Genomic DNA, 21,080 nt, shown 5'->3' on the forward strand with positions numbered 1-21,080 from the left:
AGATAAAACAGTGGCACTCAGTGAGGGCGAGGGTGGGGAGTTGCAGCAGGAGTGCCGAACCCTCTCGGTGTTTGTGTGTGTGTTTTGCCCACTCTTTTCCACAAGCACTTCAGCAGAGTTTGTTCCTCTAGAACACTACCATTGGTCAGCATTGCTGTTTATGCTGATGCCTTTTTGCTGCTTCTAACGCCCTCTCACACACACATACACGCGCACATAAATTACAAAAAGAGTGGTGCCTTACGAGTGTCCCGACTTGCAAGTTTTTCGAGATACGAGCCAATTTTCTGCCGTTTTTCGCAAGCAATCACTTGAAGTGCAAGTAGGGATGATCGATTTTGAAACATTATTTCATTGCATTATTTTCACCTCAACATTATGAGTTAATATGCAATAATTTTTTCAAAGGGCCTCTTTTCCATGTATTTTTTTAGACCAACACAAGCAATAAATTACAATTATTACATTATCATTATACAGCAATGTTTTTGTTTTATGGGTTAGCATACATTAAAATAAAGGCAAATGAGCCATAATAATAATAATAATAATAATAATAATAATAATAAATTTCATTTATAGTGCATTTTACATTTATAAAAAAAAATCGCAAAGTGCACAGTACAGGTAACAATACAAGCATGATGATGATGATGATTATTATTATTTAATGAAGTGAAAAGAATGGAACAATTAATGTGGAACCTCTTTGTTGACAACCAAATTGGTTTACAAACACTGGACAAATATTAGTTTGGCTCACAAACTGTTGCCCAACATCCACGTGAATCCACGTTGCTCAGTTGTGCCAGCGTAAAGATAATTTGTTTTGCACATCACGTATTTCAAGAGGTACCTTTTTTTCCTCGGTAAGTCTCCCAAGAAAATGACAATTGCAAGTGAGCGTGCTATCAATAAGCACTGTAAGTGGTGGTCGCTGGTTGGGTAAGTTCTGCTTGAGTCTAATGGCATTTCTGTTTGTTTGTTTCAATGGGGAAAGTTGATTTAAGATGTGAGTGATTTGAGTTACGAGCTTAGTCGCAGAACGTGTTAAACTTTTATGTCAAGGCACCACTGTAATTTGCTACTGTACTTGTGGACATTTTTCAGGGTTCTGTACTTTACACTTTACTTTTTCTGACCACTTTTCACTTTTGCTCCCTGCATTTGAAAGACAATTATATGTATTTTGTACTCTTTACGTTGTCAAAATTAAAAAAGGAAGAAAAAAAGGCTTGTTATGCTCTTCAAACTCTGTAGATGACGACACCATGTAAAAAAAAGATGTAAATAGCTCAACTTCTTTTTGGTAGCGGTTGAATTTATTAGTTGACCCTACTCCTCCGCATCAATGTCTAAAATTTGAAGTTGGCTAATAACTAATCCCGTTTTAGGAATCTCGTCTTCTAATCGGCACTTTCATCTCGCCCATCTGCTGCCGTTGCCAGACTATAAATGTTCCGTGGAGCAGCGAAATGAACAGTCAAGAAGGCAACACAGTCTTCGTATAGGTAAAGGTATAAAAATAAGATGGTTGGATGAGAATGATGAGAATAGCGGTTACGTCGGTTAGTCTTGTTAGCTTGGGCTATTCTGATCACAGTTAGTCTTAAAATATTCATACCAGCTGGGCCATGGGACTGACAGAGAGGAACGTGGGCAGCTGTGTGAAATGAAGCTCCATCTTCATTTCCAAAATGTTACGTGCAATAATTTCCAGTAACAATTGCTACCTGTGTCCCATCTTAAACACGCTATGCTACTAAACACAAAATGAGACCGGACCAGCTCTTCAAAGAGAAAAAACGTGCTCACACTTGTAAAATAAAATAACTACATTCAGTGTAATGGTGATTTACAGTATAATTGTCATCATTTGTTGTGGCGTTCACACAAACCTTGTTGTGATAAATTATAATGAAATACAGTATGTTTTTATTGCGAAACCGGTCTGTGCCGAACAAAAGGTTGGGGCTGTATTGGGCTGAAAAATGTCAATTATGTTATTGATTGATCGACTTTTTACCCAACTTTCAGCATATTATAGTCAACTACAAAAATTCTTTAGTCGTTAAATACCCTGTTGGTTTCATAAGGAATATGAACCAAGAAACATTAACAACGGCAACAGATTCGGAGAAGCATTTTGAGAATATTTTTAAGCATTGAAATATTAGCAAAGCTATGTGTACACGCTAGCTAGCAATCAAACAACATGTGACATATTTCTTCTCAGCACAAGCACTATGTAAGTTAATTAAAGAGGGAAACTATTTTGTGTGCGGAGAAGTTTTTTGTGTGTGTCAATATTTGTACTTTTTACTTTTGTACTTAAGCATATTTCAGTCTACTTTTATTTTTTTTGTATGAATCAACACTTTCACTTTTACCATTGTTTTTTTGTTTTGTTTTTACAAGTAGAGTAGCTTTGCTTCTGCTTGAGTACAGAGCGTGAATACTTTTGTTTCACACACGCACGCAGACACACACTCACACACACTGCAGTCCGTCTTACAAACCACCACTTTTAAATTGCAGGGAAATCATAATGAAAGTCCGAGAAGAACATAATGTCGGCTGTGTTGAAGAGAAGCACATGTTAGAGGGAAAACTCACAGCACAGAGCGAACAAACAACAGAGAGGCACCAAATGTTGGCTTTTGGATTCCAGTCTCATCAAGCATACAGTACCTGTGTCTGTATGCGGTTGAGGCCTCGGAACCAGAGGATCTGTCCACGACGCAGTTCCCTCTCAGCACAGTCAATCTCCTCTTCATCCTCCGCAAGCTCCTCCCCTTCCTCTTCGCTGGGCTCCAGCCCGAGACCCGCTTCCTTTAGGCACGGCAGCCGCTCCGTCGGGACAGTGGCGATCACCTGGATGTCAAGTTTGTTACATTTTCACTATGTGACAATGCCATCCCATATTAGTGTAGGATGGCAAAAATCCACATCAACAGCTCGCACTTAGCAAGCATGTTTCGACTCAACATGCTGAAGAGGTGCTTACCTGACCCCACAGAAGCTCTCCAACTCCCACAAACAGGCACCAGAGCCACTGCTCGATGTTGAGTGGCGCACAGCTGAATGGCTTCCCTCCCCATTGCACAATCACAATCTGCAGCAGAGAGAGGCACACACCCACACACAAATGAGGACTTGACTGTATGACCGCAACACGCTGCACTGTTGCATTAGCGCTAATAGCACATAAAGAAACCCAGCTAAATATACAATTCAGTTTCTAAATTGTCAGATGATTGAACCTTGTAAGTGAACTCACTAATTAGCGATAACTGCCAGTGTGAAGGATTTTGGCCCACTCTTCGTCGCAGATTTGTTTTAGTTCAGTTATATTGGAGGGTCTAACGTGGCATCACAATTGGATTTAAGTAGAGGTGTAAAAATTTGTGTGTTAATTATAAGCCACAATTTTTTTTTTTAATGACCGCCCCTTACTTGGCAAGCCTGTACTGGGGGAATTCCAGTCACAACGCAGCAGACACATCCACGTCAAAAATTAGCAGTAACAATAAATGTTATAATAATACATATATTTGTGGAGACTGGGTTCAAGTTGTATTACAATTTTAAAAATGTGCAGAATTTCACAAGTTACTTCATGTTAAAGATTAGATTGCTCTTAATATGAATGCAATTATGCCAACTACAGTAGTGGCAGGGAAAATGACGTCAGTCAACACAAATCAATATCACACTTGTTTCTTACAGTACAGTACAGTACATCTTTTTAATTTTAACTCGATTTCATCAATTATTATGAAATTACTGTGTCAATGACTAAAAGATGCAGCCCTATTTCTTTTAGTTCAAAATTGTTTCCACTTTTATGTTAACAAGAGTATGACAGCTTGGGAAAAATATATTTTGTTGTGCATTTAGAACAGATATAAAATGTGTGATTAATCGTGAGTTAACTATTGAATCAATGCGATTAATTATGATTAAAAATTTTAATAGCCTGGCACCCCTAGATTTAAGTCACAACGTTTACTTGGCTTTGCATGTATGTTTTTTGGTCCATGTCCTGCTTGAGGAAATTAACTACAAGGCTTTCGGGGAGACAGGATAATTCATTGTTCCATTTATCACACCAGGTAATGCAGACCCTGAAAAAGTAAAGCAGCCCCAGGCCATCACACTTCCATCACCATATTTGACTATAGGCAAAATGTTTTTTTGTTTTTTAGATCAAAAACTGTTTTTTTGTTTTTTTTTACACCAGATGTAACAAGCTGCAACCCTTCCAAAAGGCAAAACTTCTGTTAAACATCTTTGAATTGGTGCTAAACATACAGCGTTATGTTACATGATTTGTTTTATTTCATATTTGAGAATAAATTTGTGTAAATTCAAATGTTGCTCTCTGCCTGAATGAGGAGACAAGAATCTGTCTTGTCACATTAAGTCATTTTCACTCGAGCAGTGTTATTCACAGTGCATTGCATTTTTTATTCTCATCAGCAGTTAATATTATGACACATTTTTGTGTTGGGCACAAGCAGCTTGTCTCATAGTTACATTTTGATGTTAATTTCAGTATGTAACAAAGACAAATGGAGAAAATTGAAAACAGTAGTGAACCTTGCCAAAAGCTGTCCAATGTCTCCTAATGAGGAGGTCACTATGCTCTGATATGACCTTAAACTGCATCAATTGATGTCCGACAACTATATTCTTAGCATTGCTGCAGTGACAAGCAGACTTCCAAAAGGCATGTCAGAGAGACACAATCTTTTTGAGAGCAAAGCGTCCTCTCAATTAGATCCTGATAACGTTCTACAAAGAGCTGCATCCGTTTCTCAAGGAATCCTTCTGTCCACAACGCTGACATTTCCCTCAAAATCCCGCTAGTCGCTACTCTGTCATACCCGAAATCACCACCACCACCACCTCCCTCCTCTCTCTCTCTCTCAGCTCTTGTTTCCCCTGGAGAACCAATAAGCACTGGAGCGCTTTGTCTGCTCTTTTCTGTGTACTCATAACATTCCTCTGTGGTACTTTCCCTCTCTATTTAATTTGGCTGAAACACATAAGACAGAGGTCCTCAAACCTTTTTAAATAATGCATGCTGATTGGCTGTGTTCCTCAGTATGATTTATTGATAAGCAAACTTGTCATTATGGTGCACTTTGCAACATTTGTTTTTTTTTCACCATGCACACTAAGCCAACATTAAGGTTGATGTGAAACTGCTTACACGCCTATGACAAATCTGAGTTAGCCTTTTAATGGCCACTGAATGGTAACTTAAATGGGTGCTTAAAATGGATGCGTTCAGACTTTGTCTGATTGTTTTCTCGCTAATTATCCCTGTACTTTTTCCTTCGATGTGGGTTTTGGGACACTAGTGTTGATATGTGTAGCTGTGTTTTAATTGGATGTTTTGTAATGGATGAATGACTATAAGACTGTGTGCCTCACAGTTTTGAGGTTCTTGAATCTTGGCTCCAGTCTAATGCAACTATTTAAAAAAGGGGCCTGCAAACTGCGGCTCTGGAGCCAAGTGTGGCTCTTTAGTGCCTCTCCTGTGGCATCTTGTGGATCTCCCCCCAAATTTATAAGTAAAGTAAAGTAATAGTTTTTTTAACATATTTATTTGTATTTTTTAGATAAACTATTCTTCAAATGAATTCATGATTTATATATATATATAAAAAAAGCATAATTAAATACATTATTCCCCAAAAATGTCAGACTTTTTTAAGTTGTCAAAAAAAGATGAAAACGTTTTAAAGAATAACCTAAAATGTCCAAAAGGGAAGAGGTAAAGCAAAAATTTACCATGAAATTGCCAAAAATGTCAGAGAATTTAATAAAAATGTGAGAAAAGAAAACGTTCAAGAAGTAACCTAAAATGTTCAAAAGCAAAAGAAAGGCAGAACATTTTTTAAAGAGAAAAAAAGCAGAAAAGAAAATGTTCAAAAAGTAACTATAAAATGTCCAGAAACAAAATAACAAAGTCAAATAATTATTATCAAATGTCCTACTGCCCGAAAACAGCTGGGATAGGCTCCAGCGCCCCCACGACCCTTGTGAGGAAAAGCGGTTAAGAAAATGGATTGATGGATGTCCACAAAATTGCCAAAAATGTTAGAAATTTTATGGCAAAAAAGGCAGGAAAAAATAAAATGTCCAAAAAAGGAAAGCCAGAGGCAAAAAATGAAATGAAAATATGTCCAAAATTTTGCAAAAAATAGCCAGAAATGTCAGAAATTTAACAGAAAGGCAGAAATGTATGAAAAAGAAAGTATGAAAAATTGGACACAAAAAAAATATCCCAAAACTAAAGACGAAACGTAGAAGAAAATAAATCAAGGTATTGGATGCTGCATATTTTTGTGTTGTTGTGCAATTCGAATTAGCTCTTGGGCCATCAGTACATTACATTAACACTAACACACTGTTTCCTTCATCACAATCTTCAAATCTTTTGCAGCTCAAGAAACATTTTAGCTTATTTATTTGGCCTAAAATGCCTCTCTTGACAGGAATGGTTGCTGACCCCTGATTTAAATGATCTCAATATTCTCCTTGAGGGCATCTCTCATCTTCTAACAAACCTCCAATGGAATAATCATTTTAAATGAGAAGACGTGCATCCCAAAAAAAGGGGGCCCTTCGTCTTACCTGTACTGCGAAGGTCCCCAGGACAATGGAGCAGAAGATGGGGTTGGCAAATATGCCATCAAAGACGTTTCTCTCCCCGTGGATCTTACGTGCGTTGATCTCATTGAACAGCTGCATGAGGACAAAAGTGTTGAAGATGATGGTGTAGTGCTCGGATGGAGGCGAGTGGAGTGGAGCGTTGCGGCCGCTGTCGATGTTGAATATGCGCTCGCCTGAAAGCAGGTGAGGGAAGAGAAGAAGAGGTGAGTAGCCTGTTGAGTTCTCTAGGATGAACACAAGAGCAGCGCCAGGATGCAAAAAAAAGAACTGGAACTGAGAAGCCATTATTTGTCATACCATCCAAAGTCAGGGTTACACGAAATAAAATGCACATAACCTTGCTCAAGACACTCATAAGACATATATTACTAGATAATGGATGCCGTTGCTTTCATTATAGTGTACTTCTATCTCATGCATTGGCTAGCTAACAGCCAATCAGAGCCAAGGCCGTTTTGCGATTAAAGGCCCATTCATTCAAATAATATCTAAAAAGCACAGTGACATGCTAGATTACGCCTCTTAATTCGGTGACTAGAGCTAGGCCGTTGTGTCACTGTGACCTGTCCTGGATTGACGTCTTCCCATATATCTGCATTCTGGCGCACTTATCTAGTTGAAACCAGTTAAGATCCTCAGGTCACACATTTTCACATGGGCTAGGCTGAGCCGCCCCCCTGTGTGAGTGGGCAGCCAAATGTAAGAGTAGAAACCATTTTGGACAGATTAGACCTTCTTCTGCATTTTAAGAGAAAAAAGAATATACAGCCTTTTGGTCGTTACTGTTAGTATAATATTGCGAGCAATGAGGACTAAAACATGGGCATGGGTTCATTCAGAACCTTTCAGACAAAAAAAAAATCTCCTAATTTCTCACAATTCTTAACGCTGCTTTTTACTTAGGCTTGTTCCTGCTTGTATTATGAATGTGTTGAGCAAGGTTCTGGATATTAGTGCATTTTATGTCATGAAACCATGACTGTGGATGGTATAATAACCAATGATTTCTCAGCCATGATGTTTGCTTGCTATTGTGTAAAAAAAAAAAAAAAAAAAAAGGATATAATTGACATTGACTGTAAGAATCAGTTGTATTTTAAAGGCAGGTTCTTATAAAAAATGGAATTAAGACCATGGAGCTCTGCCACTGATATTGATTGGTTCAGTTTGCTGTCTATTTTGTAAATGGATTAATGGGCTGCCCTTCTAAATTGTGGGGCAGTCTTTTGGTGTAAAATGGAGGAAAATGATAATGAAATATCACCACATCAGGCTGAAAAGATGTCAGCCTACCGGGCATCTGCCCTAAATGCCAGATGGCCAGTCCATCCCTGACTATAACCCAATGTAAGGTTTATGGTAAAATGGTGCAAAATTAACATTTGTAAGAACCATAATCATTTGATTATTTATTTATTTATTATTTTTACTAATATTTAGAAGTTCTGTAACAGAAATTATATTCTTAATGTCATGTTTAGGGTTGTTTTTTTGTTTGCTTTTGTTTCCATTGTGGTCAGTTTTGTTGTGTTTTCCTTGTCTCCCTTTGTCGTTAATTGCGATCTTGTCTACTCTCCCAGTCAATCAGTTCCCCCAGCCATGTGTGCCTTGTCCAGGTGTCCCTTGTTGTGTAATTAGTGTGTATTTATGCTGCATTCGGGGATGGTTGGAAGTCGGATATATCTGAGTAATTTTTTCCCCCCAGTTCCGACCTGAAAGCGTTACAAGGACACTTACTTTGACCTGAAAGTAAACCAAAATGGCGGATATTAATTGCTTTTTATTTTGGTCCTCAAAACTAATTTTGACCTCCAGCTAACTTGCCTTCTCGCAATTTTGCTTCATTTATTGTTTTTATCTTATTTCATAAGCATTCCATACAGTTCAGTAGTTCACCGTATAATTTCATGCAGGGAGATAGCGGCATACTGTCACGTCCGTACGCTGTGTTACGTGAAGTTATATAGAATATTTATGAATGAAGAAAGCTATCTAGTTTTATACTGGAGTAAATTAAGTTTTACCATTCACGGTCTGCGTTTCCAAAGTATGCGATTGTAGAGTGACGTCACATTTGAGTCCATCTGTGAAGTCGGGGTACTTTTTTTTTCCCGAGTTCAAGGGGGCGTTCCCGTCCAGAAGTCTGACTTCCGACCATCCGCGAATGCAGCATTAGTCCCCTCTTTTTGATTCAGCTGTTGTTGGTCCGTTGTGTGTTTGTTAGTTGCTGTTAGTTGCTTTTGCTCCATGTCTTGCCTCTTGATCCTCAACGTTTTGCCAAGCCTGTTTTTGTTTCTTTGTACCTTGCCTTGTTTTGCCTCCTTGTTTTTGTTTAAGTAAAGAAACCCTTTTTAGACTCAACCTCTGCCTTCTCGCCTCTGCTTCCCTGCATTTGGGTCCTACACCACCACGTTCCTGACAGAACCTGACACTTAATGCTTGAAATATAATCATTACTGACTTCAAATTTACTATTTTACAAAGAGAAAATAATATAGCACATTATTATTTCAATAACAAATTCAATGTATTGACTTTACAGAACAAAGTTAAAGTTAAGCTAAAATTAATCTAAATTTAAAATTGAGTTTGAAATGTCTCATTCCTGCTCAAAATGGGGAAACATCAAGAGCTCAGTGCAATTCAAAGAGTACACATTAAAGCCCTAAAAGTTCTCTTCATGACAGCTGGTCTAATAAATGCATTAAGCACTGCATCTGATAATACACTTCCTTTGTAGTTTTTGTACGTGTGTGCGCACCAATGAAAAGCAGGGTGAAGATGATGACCAGTTGGTACACTCCATGGCCCAGGATATTTTTCATCATGGTGAGGGAAATGAGCGGGTTGTTGCGACCGTAGGGTTTCCGTAGCAACAGGGCCTCTGTGGGTGGCTCGGTGGCCAGAGCCAAAGAGGCAAACGTGTCCATGATGAGGTTCACCCACAGCATCTGCACGGCCTTCAGAGGAGAGTCCTGCAAAGGGATGACGCCATCCGATCACAAAAATGGTCAACAAACACATCCAGTCCGTTCATTGGATATGAGGCCAATTCAGTGCACCTGAGTGATGCAGGCGCCGGTGAAGGCCACGATGACGGCCACGACGTTCACGGTGAGCTGGAACTGCAGGAACTTGGAAATGCTGTCGTAGACGTTTCGTCCCCACATCACCGCCTTGACGATGCTGCTGAAGTTGTCGTCAGTCAAGATGATGTCAGAGGCCTCTTTCGCCACGTCTGTCCCGGCGATGCCCTGGCAGAGGTTGCGTCACGGCATGAGTCATGGGAGCGTTCAAGCATTCTAATCATTCTGGAGAGTTACTGCCTCAATGCTGTGTTGTTCCCCTCCAAGTCTTAGCAGTTGGCATGAGTAAAAGATGTGGTCCAGGACAAGTGCACGCTACTGTGACTAAAATTTTCAACATGTATTATTTATAAAGGGGCGGCTGAGGCTAAACTGCTTTTTGACGTGAATATTCAAAACACGTCCTTCTAATGAAAAAAAGTTTCATTTAACGTATCATTTGCCTTTGCGTGTTCAATATACAAGATATATTATTTCATGAAGCAGCATATTTGTCGAATTTTGTTTATAATAGTTGTAGATATTTTGATATTAGGGGTGTCAAAATTAGTGCGTTCATTTTGAGTTCCTTTAACGCCACTCATTTTTTTAACTTGCTATTGATGACCACCCCTTCATTGCAAAGCTTGTACTGAAGGAATTCCAGTCGCAGCGCAGCAGAAACGTCCACGTCAAAATTTTGCAGTAATAAATTTAAAGGTGAGGTCTTTAATTTTCACTCAGAAATAAACACTTCTTAAACACTGGATGTATACACATGAAATCCTTCTAAATCAACACCTCTCGGCTTCTGTTAATGTGTGGTGGTATTTTGTCATCATCCACCATCACCACCCCAGCCTGTATTTTGCCATTTTGTTGTGTTTTGCCATGAGAGGTACGTTTGTACCCCTCCAGCCAATCACAGAGCGGGGGGCATTTCGCTGGAGGGGTTGAGCCATGGGAGGAGTCAGTTTTGAATTGGTTGTTTACAAACACAAACGGACAAAACTAAAGACTCCACCTTTAATAACAATTCATATATTTGTTGAGACTGGGGTCAAGTTGTATTTTAAAAATTTTAAAATGTGCAGAATTTCACAAGCCACTTCATGTTAAAGATTAGATAGCTCTTAAGAAAAGAAAAATGCACTGAGCTGTCACCAACATCTTACAAATGCAATTATGTCATCTAGTGGCAGAATAATGACCTCAACACAAATCAATATCACACTTGTTTTTTTACAGTACAGTACATCGTTTTAATTTTACCTCAATTTTATGAATTATTATTAAATTACTGTATCAATGACTAAAAGGTGCAGCCATATTTCTATTAGTTTAACATTTTTTCCACTTTTATGTTAACAAGAGTATGAAAACTTGTATTGTACATTTTATTGTACATTTAGAACAGATATAGAGTTAACTATTGAATTCATGAGATTAAATATGATTTTAAAAATTAATTGCCTGACAACCCTATATCAAAAGGAAAAAAATGATTGTTAAAGTAGTTACATAGAACTCAAACTTAATCTAAATTAAATTGTGCCATAAATGTTTAAAATGGCCATCCTTAATGAATAGCAGAATTAGAAGGAGAAGAATGAAATCAATAGTAATAGTTACCATAGCAAAGCCAACATCAGCCTTCTTCAAAGCTGGTCCGTCATTGGTTCCATCACCTGTCACTGCAACCACCTGCCTCTGTTCGATAACGGTACTGTCAATGATGCCTACCGGGAGAACAGAGAGACTGGAGGTAAGTGTCCATGCGTGAATGTAAGTGTGTCTTTGGGTTGATCAACTCAAAACTCACCTTTGACAAGGGTATGTTTGTCTGTTGGTGAAGAGCGAGCCAACACGCGCAGTTTGGGCCAGATTTTATCAATTCGCTCCTGTTCAATCTGCAGGCAAATAGAAATGGTGACTTTAGTTAACATTGGTCACTTGTTTCACTGGTTTTTAGAAGATTCCAAGAAGCCAGTTTGCAGGCGTGAGCAAATCAACCATCAAGCATACTATATGGCGGTGTTAAAACATACACAGCAACTTGTGTACGATTGACAGTGTATGGAAAAGTGCAGGTCCACTGTCGTGATGAGAAGCTCTTCATCCCATTAAGCAGTGCACTTAGCTAATAGAAATATAGGCTTAGGGGAATGTTGCTATTTCATAGCAACTAGGGGTGTGCCAAAAAATCGATTCTCATAAGAATCGCGTTTCTCATTTAGTACGATTCAGAATCGATTTTAAATGTCCCAAAATCAATTTTATTAAAACATTTTTTATACTGTCTTGCCTTTGTCTGTGTGTGCCTTTATTTGGAGCGCTGTTCATGTTGTACCCGGTTTGTCCACTGAGGGGCAGTGTGGTTCCACGCGGTCTAATACACTGTTAAGTTGTAGCCACATTAGAGAGTAGAAGGAAAAAGTCACAATCAAGTTATTTCAATAAAAGTTGTTTTTTTGCAGTGTGGATAAAAAAATCGTTCTTAATCCACAATCGATTCTGAATCAAATCGCAGGCCCAAAAATCGGAATTGAATCGAATCGTGAGACATTCAAAGATTACCACCCCTGATAGCAACTGTGGGGGGGTGTTTTTTTTTCAGGAGCCAAGTTCTCTTAATGTAGTTCAAATTATAATTGTTAATCACTCGTTTGACGGGCAGATTCCAGGATATTTTGGGACAAGGAGGTTGTCGACTAGTTGAATAATTAGTTCAGCTAATAATATATAATGTATTTAAGTACTAATGTACTAACTGCACAGTTTGGACATCAACCCATCTATGCACATCACGGGTGTGCTCGAGCCTATCCCTGCTGACTTTGGGCAAGAGGTTTGTACGTATCCCAATCACAAGGTACATACATGCAAACAACTGTTTAGTGACATTTACACCGACAGATAATTTACAGTGTTTAAGATTGAACACTGATGCAGGTAAGGTATCGGTGCACGTCTTAGTGGAACTCAGTGCGGGATTTGAATTAATTGATCATAATATACCGTTGAACATGCTGGAAACTCAGGTGTACCTAAATGGAACATAAAATGGTTCAGGTCCTACTTGGAGGAAAGAAAGTTTTGAATCTGATCGAATGGCAATTACATTTGAGGTCCCTCAAGGCTCAGGCCTTGGACCCCTGATGTTCAGTCTGTATATGTTACCTTTGGATCAAATGCTTCAGAACGCCAATGTTGACTATCATGGTGATGCAGGTGACACACAACTGTATTTATCAATGTCCCCAAATGACAGCAGTTCAATTCATGTAGTAGAGAGTAGAAATGTTTTTTTGTACATTTAGAAGGAATATAAAATTTGTGATTAATTGAGAGTTAACTAGTGAAGTCATGCGATTAATTGCGATTACAAATTTTCATCACCTGATGCCCCTAATTTTCAATAATATTTTCTTTATTTATTTTTTTAATAATCATTTATTAATTTATTTTTTTAAAGAAAAGATTATTAAAAATTAGGGGCGTCAATCGCATGACTGCACTAGTTAACTCACGATTAATCACAAATTTGATATCTGTTCTAATACAATAAAAAAAAATCTAGGTATTCATACTCTTGTTAACAAAAGTGGGAAAAATGTTAAACTATTAGAAATAGTTCAAATGAATTTTTGACGTCTATAGCCGTCAGTGGCAGTGAATGAGTTAAAATGCATCACCGTTTGCCTCCTTCACAAGACAGTTTGAGAACAATAATAATAGATTGAATTAGAATCACTACTGTCATCAGTGGTATTTGATGAAAAGGCTTCTCAATACGATACGTCCAAGGAAACATGCAACTTATTAATGGCATTTTTAATTTGGCCCACGGTAGAAAAAAAGTGCGCATGAATGAGTGCACTCAAGAGACCCCAACTCACCTCTCCTTTCTCGTTCCTGATTCGTCGGTTGAAGTCTTTGCCCTCGAGACAGATAAAGTCATCCCCAGGGTGGATGATTCCACATTTGGCAGCAATAGCCCTGGCTGTGTTAATGTTATCACCAGTCACCATCCGCACAGTGATGCCCGCACGCTGACACTTGCGGATGGCATCGGGTACCTTGGGAACACACAGAAACATGATGAGATTGACTTTCATTCATCTACTCCATAATGGCACACGCCTACCTCAGGTCGTACTGGATCCTCAATCCCAACCACAGTGACACAGGTCAACTCTGTCACGATTTCTGCTTCATTTTCCCAGTCGGGCTCTGGATTGGAGGGCAGGTCACGATACGCAATGCAGATGGTCCTCAGGCCCTCACATGCCATTGGCTCGATCACCTGTGCAGTAAAATCATCAGAAAAGATGCAGCCCGGAAGAAAATGGTACCAATTCAATTTAGAATTTCTCATTACACAAAAAATATCCATGAAAAACTATTAATGTCTGGTGAGCTTTTGAGCATTTTTGCTGGTATTCTTTCTGACAACGCTGAGAGGGAAAGCCCCCTTCCCCGGACAAGCTCGGACAGCAGAGGAAGACAATATGACGAAGAGCTGGCGTGGCATGAAGCTGCCACAATGCAAACAGAATAAGTGAGCTGGAATACAGTTGTGTAAGGACAAGAGCTCTTTTTCTCATGGCGTAAGCTGAGGTCGCCGTGAGGCAGGTCAGCCCGCCTGTCAGTCAAGGGAGGACTTGCTCACACTGCTGCACAATCTCAGCTGTTGCTGGAGCTGGTGAACGCTTTTGACTGATCTAGCAATTGTGCTGCAAGTGTAACAAAGCGGGTATATGCTGACGGGTGACAATTTACACACATCAAGTCATGTCACGTGAGTTTGGTTCGGTGTGATTGTAACTGTGATTTGATGTCAGTTTACGCTTTTTATTTTAGGTATAACTAGCATGATTCCACTAAATAGGATCGTTATCAGATTTATGCACAACTTGCCGATGAGCTGATCAATTGAATCAGGTGTGTTGAAAGAAGGGACACATCCAAAACATGCAGGACCGAGTTTGTCTCTATTATCTCATAATCCTTATAGTGACAGTGAATTTTGAGTCCTGACGACTTTCCTTGTTTCTTCACAAGGGTGGGAAAAAAGAATAAACATGATATACTGCTACCACTGATTATAGACTATTAACTCATTCACTGCCATTGACGGCTATAAACGTCAAAAATTCATTTTAAGAATTTCTATTAGTTTAACATTTTTTCCACTTTTGTTAACAAGAGTATGAAAACCTAGATTTTTTTTTTAATAAAGAAAAGATTGTTAAAAATCATGGGCGTCAGGCAATTAAAATTTGTAATTGTAATTAATCGCATGACTTCAATAGTTAACTCACGATTAATCACAAATTTTATATCTGTTCTAAATGTACAATAATTTTCTTCTAGTTAAACGAAAGTTAAACTATTAGAAATAGTTCAAATTAATTTTTGACGTCTATAGCCGTCAATGGCAGTGAATGAGTTAATGTACTATATCAGGTTGCCTTCATGCTAAGCTGTGTTTATCATATCGGGACGCTTGCAAATATGAAAATAGGGTTTGTAATATTTTATGTTATTCAAAAGATACGGCAGGGAAAAGGGTTATTAGGTGATGTTGTTTGTGGTTAAGATAAAGTCACATAAGCTTTAAAGGAGCGCTATTATGGAAAAATGTTAATTGCTTGTATTTGGTCTCTGCCCTTCCATCAAGTGTGAAATTAAACAACCAAATTAACCTTTTTATTATCTGCCTCTTTCTGAAATTGTCTACGAGAAAACTGATCTAAATTTCAGCCCCACTGCCGCACACAGTGATGTGATACTAGTTTACATAACCAGCCCACCCGCCCACACCCGCCCCACACACACACACACGCACACAAACACACTGAATTTCTCCACCCATAAGGACAGGCAAAGATCTGACATTTTCAAATCGACTGTTACATGGAAGTACTATCATGTCAAAGCTAAAAGGTAAGCAGAGCTGCAGTGTTAGGACGGATAAGCCAGTGGTGTATTTCTGCAAACACGGTTCATTTGCATTCTGGGTGCGGAGGAGTGAACATATCCTGCTCTGGAGGGAATCTCAGGGCGTCCAATCTTGATTTGTTGCTCATTGCTTTTTTGAAAAGTAATTGATATAAAAAGTCACTAAATCTTAGGAAAAAGTTGCTATACGGGCAAAAACTGAACTCATTCACTGCCAATGACGGCTATAGACGTCAAAAATTCATTTAAACTATTTCTTCTTAGTATAACATATTTTTCCATTTTTGTTAACAAGAGTATGAAAACCAAATTTTTTGGGGGGACATTTAGAACAGATATAAAATTTGTGATTAATCGTGAGTTAACTAGTGAAGTCATGCAATTAATTACGTTTACAAATTAATAATATATATTTTTTATTTTTAAAAAATCATAAGGAAAAGATTATCAAAAATTAGGGGCGTCGGGCGATTTCAATTTTTAATCGGAATTAATCGCATGACTTTACTAGTTAACTCACGATTAATCACAGATTTTATATCTGTTCTAATACAATAGAAAAAAAATCTAGGTTTTCATACTCTTGTTAACAAAAGTGGAAAAAAATGTTAAACTAATAGAAAAAATGAATTTTTGACGTCTATAGCCGTCAATGGCAGTGAATGAGTTAAAGACCCTGTTAAAGTGACAACAAATTTCATGTAAAGTTGACAAAGTACAGAGAAGAGTGTTGTCTGCCAAATTTGAGTAAATGAAAACATGACACCACGTGCAGTATATAAAATGAGGCTCCAACATTTTGAAAAATGGAGAACATCTCCCAACTTTCAACGGATGTAGATTTGTTCGCTGAATGCATTCAATCAAATACGTGCCTGTTCGAAGCTAGCCTCCAAGTCAAAATCCACACACATGGACACGAATGATACAGGTGGAAGGCGGTTTCCAAGTGCACACTGCCCAGTGCAGATCTGTGATTGCCCTGGCCTCCTTTTCATCATTCGCTTGTGGAGGTCTGCTTGCCGTTCCTTATAAACATACTTTGCACAATTCCACCTCCTGCATGGACACCAGCAAATGAGTTTCTTCTTCCGCAAGTGACCGCACTTCTCACGCAACAATTTGAAATGGAATGAGAGAAGCCGACGAGCCGCTTTGATTAGCACATTCACTGCCAAAGACGGCCATAGACGTCAAAGATCCATTTTTACCAGGCTGGTAGTGAATGAATTAGTGGTGAATCAAGTCAGCTGTGTTCACTCCCACAACAGCGCAAAAATACACATTCTTAACTGTGCCAAACTGTATGCATCTGGAAAAACTCAGTCGAGCTCACCTCCATGCAGATTTAGACTGCATCTCGCGCTACACCAGCACTGGGCACGGAAATAAGAACCATATAGCGCAGCAATTCAATTATAACGCAGCAATTCAATTGTAAATTGTTATCCTTTTTATCCTTGTTCTTATCCTTAAATATATTTAATGTATAGAGAAACAAATCCATGAAATACCTTTACAGGTCTTTAAATGTACTAGCTGTGTCCTGGTAATGAAAGCCTTACTCTGCATTTGCATGCGACAGAAGGGCCAGCGTAATATCCCATAACATCATTCACCTGTTTGACCATCTCATCTCTGTCCCGTGGGCGGAAACTACGACATTCTCCATTGGCTTCGAGGATGTAAGAACACCTGGGGAGAGAAAGAATGCTAAACTGTAGCACAGAGGATCGAACGTATGCGCTTATAGACAAATAGGAACCACAATCACATATTTCCTGGTCTGACCTCTTCTCTTCCCTTACACTCACTTTTTCAGCATGATCTCAGAGGCCCCCTTGCTGTAGAGACGGAAGGAACCATCTGGCAGCTTTATCACTGTGCTCATGGATTTACGCACTGAGTTAAAGGTATACACCTGCGAGTAAATGAAGAATTATTATTATTCAAAGCGAAACAAAGTGACACCAAAACCTCAAAAAAATTTAGCAAAACATGATCATGTGTGAGTGTTTCCTGTGAGCAGTTTCCACCCAAGTGTTTGCGACACATGATTTATGAACAATCGCTACACTATGCTAACATGTTCAAAAGGCAATTCAGAGCATGTTAAGAAACTAAGCCATACATAACAACAGTCATAAAAATAAAAGTAAATCTGAAAATGTCACATATTCGACAGGCTTAAACATCACAATTTTCAATAGGATGTAAAGAAGAAAAAAACATTTAACGGGAGCTGCAAAGTCACAGATCTTAAGATCTTGATTAATTGAGATGGAAAAACAGTGAGAGCAGTGACAAGGAGGAACATAAACCAGGGCGCTTTAACGACATTGGTAACAGATTTAGAGAAGCCATTCATGGCCTTATTTGAGAGAATTTTATTATGGTGTCAGCTACGAGGATGATTTGCGATTTATGTGTTGCCTTGTGCCAGCCTAAACACTACCATTTTATGGTGTTCAGAAATTCTCTGTCTAATCTGACAAAAGGCTGGATTTGCAACACGTTTAAACATAATGTATCGGTCCCAACAGTGTGACACGACTGCAAACGGGAAAGATGTAAGTTTAACATTTTTGATTTAGCCTTCCTTCCTATCCTTTCTAATAAGAGATGTGCACCTTCTACCATATTACTAGTGTATTTTTAGTGCCTAACGTGGGAGCTACATTTGTCGTGTGGAGGTTGTTTGGTTACAAGAGGTCAGATATGATAAAGCGGTGGCTGGATAATAAGAAGCGGTTGCGTATTTTGTCAAGATACAATCCGCGGTGGTTAATTTGCCGTGACTGGCAACTCGCCACCTAGTTGACATGACTTTGTGATGCTAACCGGCCGCTAAGTGGTCCGGACGAGACAGCTTGCACGTTGCGACTGCGCAGTGGCCTAAATGTGCACATTTGTGTTATTCATAACAGCTTGTAAATGTCTACAAGCATTCACGGCAATTTGGAGACATTCACGGCAAAATAACTTTCGCGGGAGATTTGCCGATCACGGCATAATAACCATTGCCTAAACATTTACAAACTAATGCTACAACATAGCCTCTGTAGTAACGTTATGCTACTTTTTCTTATAGTAAAACGTTATGCCACGTTTCCACATAATAAAATAGCTATCAAATGTGTAAAAGACATGTTTGTATTTTTCTTTTCTTCTGCTGCCATGGCCAGTCATTTCCATTCACAACATTAGCACATGGCTACCATGGCCCAAATCACTGCCCCTTCAGAGAGAAGGGTGTGGCCTAGGCGTGGCCTGGTGCAGCTATTTACATAAAAGTGTCACACCCCTAAAACAGGCTGTTTTGAACAGAGCGTTTTTTGGGCTGATTTAGGGACAGCAAAAATATTAGATCCAAAGTCAATTTTGGCGAATGCATGTCACAGACATGTCTTCTACACATTTGAGAACTATTTTAGTATGTTGAAAAGTTGAATAATATGAGACCTTTAATACTCTGCAAGTTAATAAAAGTGGGATAGATATTATTTAGTGTGCAGAGACGTTTTACTCTGCTCTGCTAAATTATCCAAAACAGGTATTGTATGTAGCATCCACCATTCACTGTACTGCTTATCCTCTATCCTGTAAACGATTTACTATATTTTTACATTTTGTATAATGTCATAAAAACATGGCATTTGAACCGGGGTGTATAGACATTTTATATTAACTGTATGTCCAATTTTGTTGCACCTGAATCACCAATTTCTTTTACATCACACATTTGTCATCATTCATCAATATTAAAGGTTGCTGTCGGCGACATTGAATCTGTGTCTTGTTCAGAGCTAAAACTTTATGTCAGTTGCCATAAAGGAGTGCACCACGGCCGGCCACATTTCCGTTGACGGACGATTAAATTTCAAAGAGGCCAACATAATGAAGACGTGATGGTCACAAGGCAAGCACTTTCAATCAGAGGAAAGTTTTTTTCCATATCAAATGAAGGAGAAGAGCGACCCAATTGAAGCATGAATATATTTCAATATTGTTCAAAATCGTCCTGTTCAAAATCAAAGCCACTTCTGACCAATGAAACTAGCGTGAAAAAAGGCATCCTGGCCCTTCCAACCTAAATTACTTTATATCTTGTAAACCCAATAAGAGGAAATCAGAGATTATTTAAAAAAAATAATAATAATGTAATTGCGATGTTTTTATGATGGTGACAGTTTGACCCTGGAATTTCCATGATATCTGAAGAGACAACTAGTTTCAAATAACTACTGTTGATCCCACACAATATCTCTGCAAGGTGCATTGTGAGTCACAAAGCTGACATCATTCCAATTCTTATTCACAGTTGTGAGTCACTTCCAGCAAGAAATCCAACGATCATGACCATGGCATTTCTGCTATGTAAGCCGGTAAAGATAGATGCTGTGTTCGAAATAGTCATCCCTACTTTGTACAGTCTCTCCTCGGGCATCTGTTCTCTGACGGGAGTATAGTCTTGTTGTAGGTCTAATACAAATCCCAGCAGGCCGCACTCCGTCTTGTTGCCCACCTGCTTTGCCAGACCTCCCTCCACATCCGGTGGCTGAAAACGGAGGATTGGCAGACAGGCAAATGAAATGTTTCAATGTTTCAAGACATTGGAATGGAAAGAGCAAGTTTTTTTTTTTTTCTTGCAAAACAATGACATCAGTATATGACTCACTAAGATCTTGGAGGTGTAGGCACTGTTGATTGAAATAGCATTGACTAACAGGTCCAACGTCCGGGAGTTAATCTGCCCAGGGTCTGGGATCAAGCGGTGGTGCACGTCACCTAGGCAACGACAAATGAAAACATCCCAATAACTCGAAATGCATGGCGATAGATGACCACAATATATCCTTGCAGGACATCTGCGTGATGGTGCTGAGTGGATGGAGGTGAAAGAAGTAGTTAGTAGTTTGCTCCTACATTTGTTAGCGTTAGAGAAAATGTTCATGTTGACATCTCATTTACTCTTAGAAAGACACAAAATGTAACCGTGTGGCAAATCCAAATGTGACCTGCATGTAGTATTGGTAACTGCACCCCATTGTGCATTTTGAGAAAACCCAAGCACGGGAAGAACTTGTAAACACAAGATAACAAACTGAATATAACAAACCTTAATTTAATTTCCGTTTACGCACCTACGAAAGCCTGGACCACAGTCATTCGGTTGGTGGTGAGCGTTCCTGTCTTGTCGGAGCAGATGGCTGTGGCGTTACCCATCGTCTCACATGCGTCCAGGTGGCGTACCAGGTTGTTGTCCTTCATCATTTTCTACGAAACACAAAGGGATGAAGGGCAGATTGAGTTTAGTCAGACCATTAATACCGTCCTATGATGATTGGCATTAGCTTGATTTAA

General features: G+C 38.9%; 1 protein-coding gene across 7 annotated transcripts in view; it reads right to left on the reverse strand.

Annotated features, from left to right (window-relative positions):
- atp2b3b (ATPase plasma membrane Ca2+ transporting 3b) overlaps positions 1-21,080 on the reverse strand; it is a 62,911-nt gene that overhangs the window by 13,259 nt on the left and 28,572 nt on the right. For all 7 annotated transcript variants that reach the window (XM_077546661.1, XM_077546669.1, XM_077546651.1 and 4 more), the window contains 14 exons: positions 20,861-20,993; positions 20,395-20,504; positions 20,140-20,274; positions 17,531-17,637; positions 17,336-17,411; positions 13,900-14,058; positions 13,652-13,831; positions 11,575-11,662; positions 11,385-11,491; positions 9,750-9,941; positions 9,449-9,662; positions 6,649-6,860; positions 3,008-3,115; positions 2,692-2,874 (listed from right to left, as the gene is read on the reverse strand). In XM_077546661.1, the coding sequence (XP_077402787.1) occupies positions 2,692-2,874; positions 3,008-3,115; positions 6,649-6,860; positions 9,449-9,662; positions 9,750-9,941; positions 11,385-11,491; positions 11,575-11,662; positions 13,652-13,831; positions 13,900-14,058; positions 17,336-17,411; positions 17,531-17,637; positions 20,140-20,274; positions 20,395-20,504; positions 20,861-20,993 (2,004 nt within the window). The remainder of the gene's footprint in view (positions 1-2,691; positions 2,875-3,007; positions 3,116-6,648; positions 6,861-9,448; positions 9,663-9,749; positions 9,942-11,384; positions 11,492-11,574; positions 11,663-13,651; positions 13,832-13,899; positions 14,059-17,335; positions 17,412-17,530; positions 17,638-20,139; positions 20,275-20,394; positions 20,505-20,860; positions 20,994-21,080) is intronic.

Source organism: Vanacampus margaritifer, chromosome 1, assembly GCF_051991255.1.
Source record: "Vanacampus margaritifer isolate UIUO_Vmar chromosome 1, RoL_Vmar_1.0, whole genome shotgun sequence".
NCBI lineage: Eukaryota > Metazoa > Chordata > Actinopteri > Syngnathiformes > Syngnathidae > Vanacampus > Vanacampus margaritifer.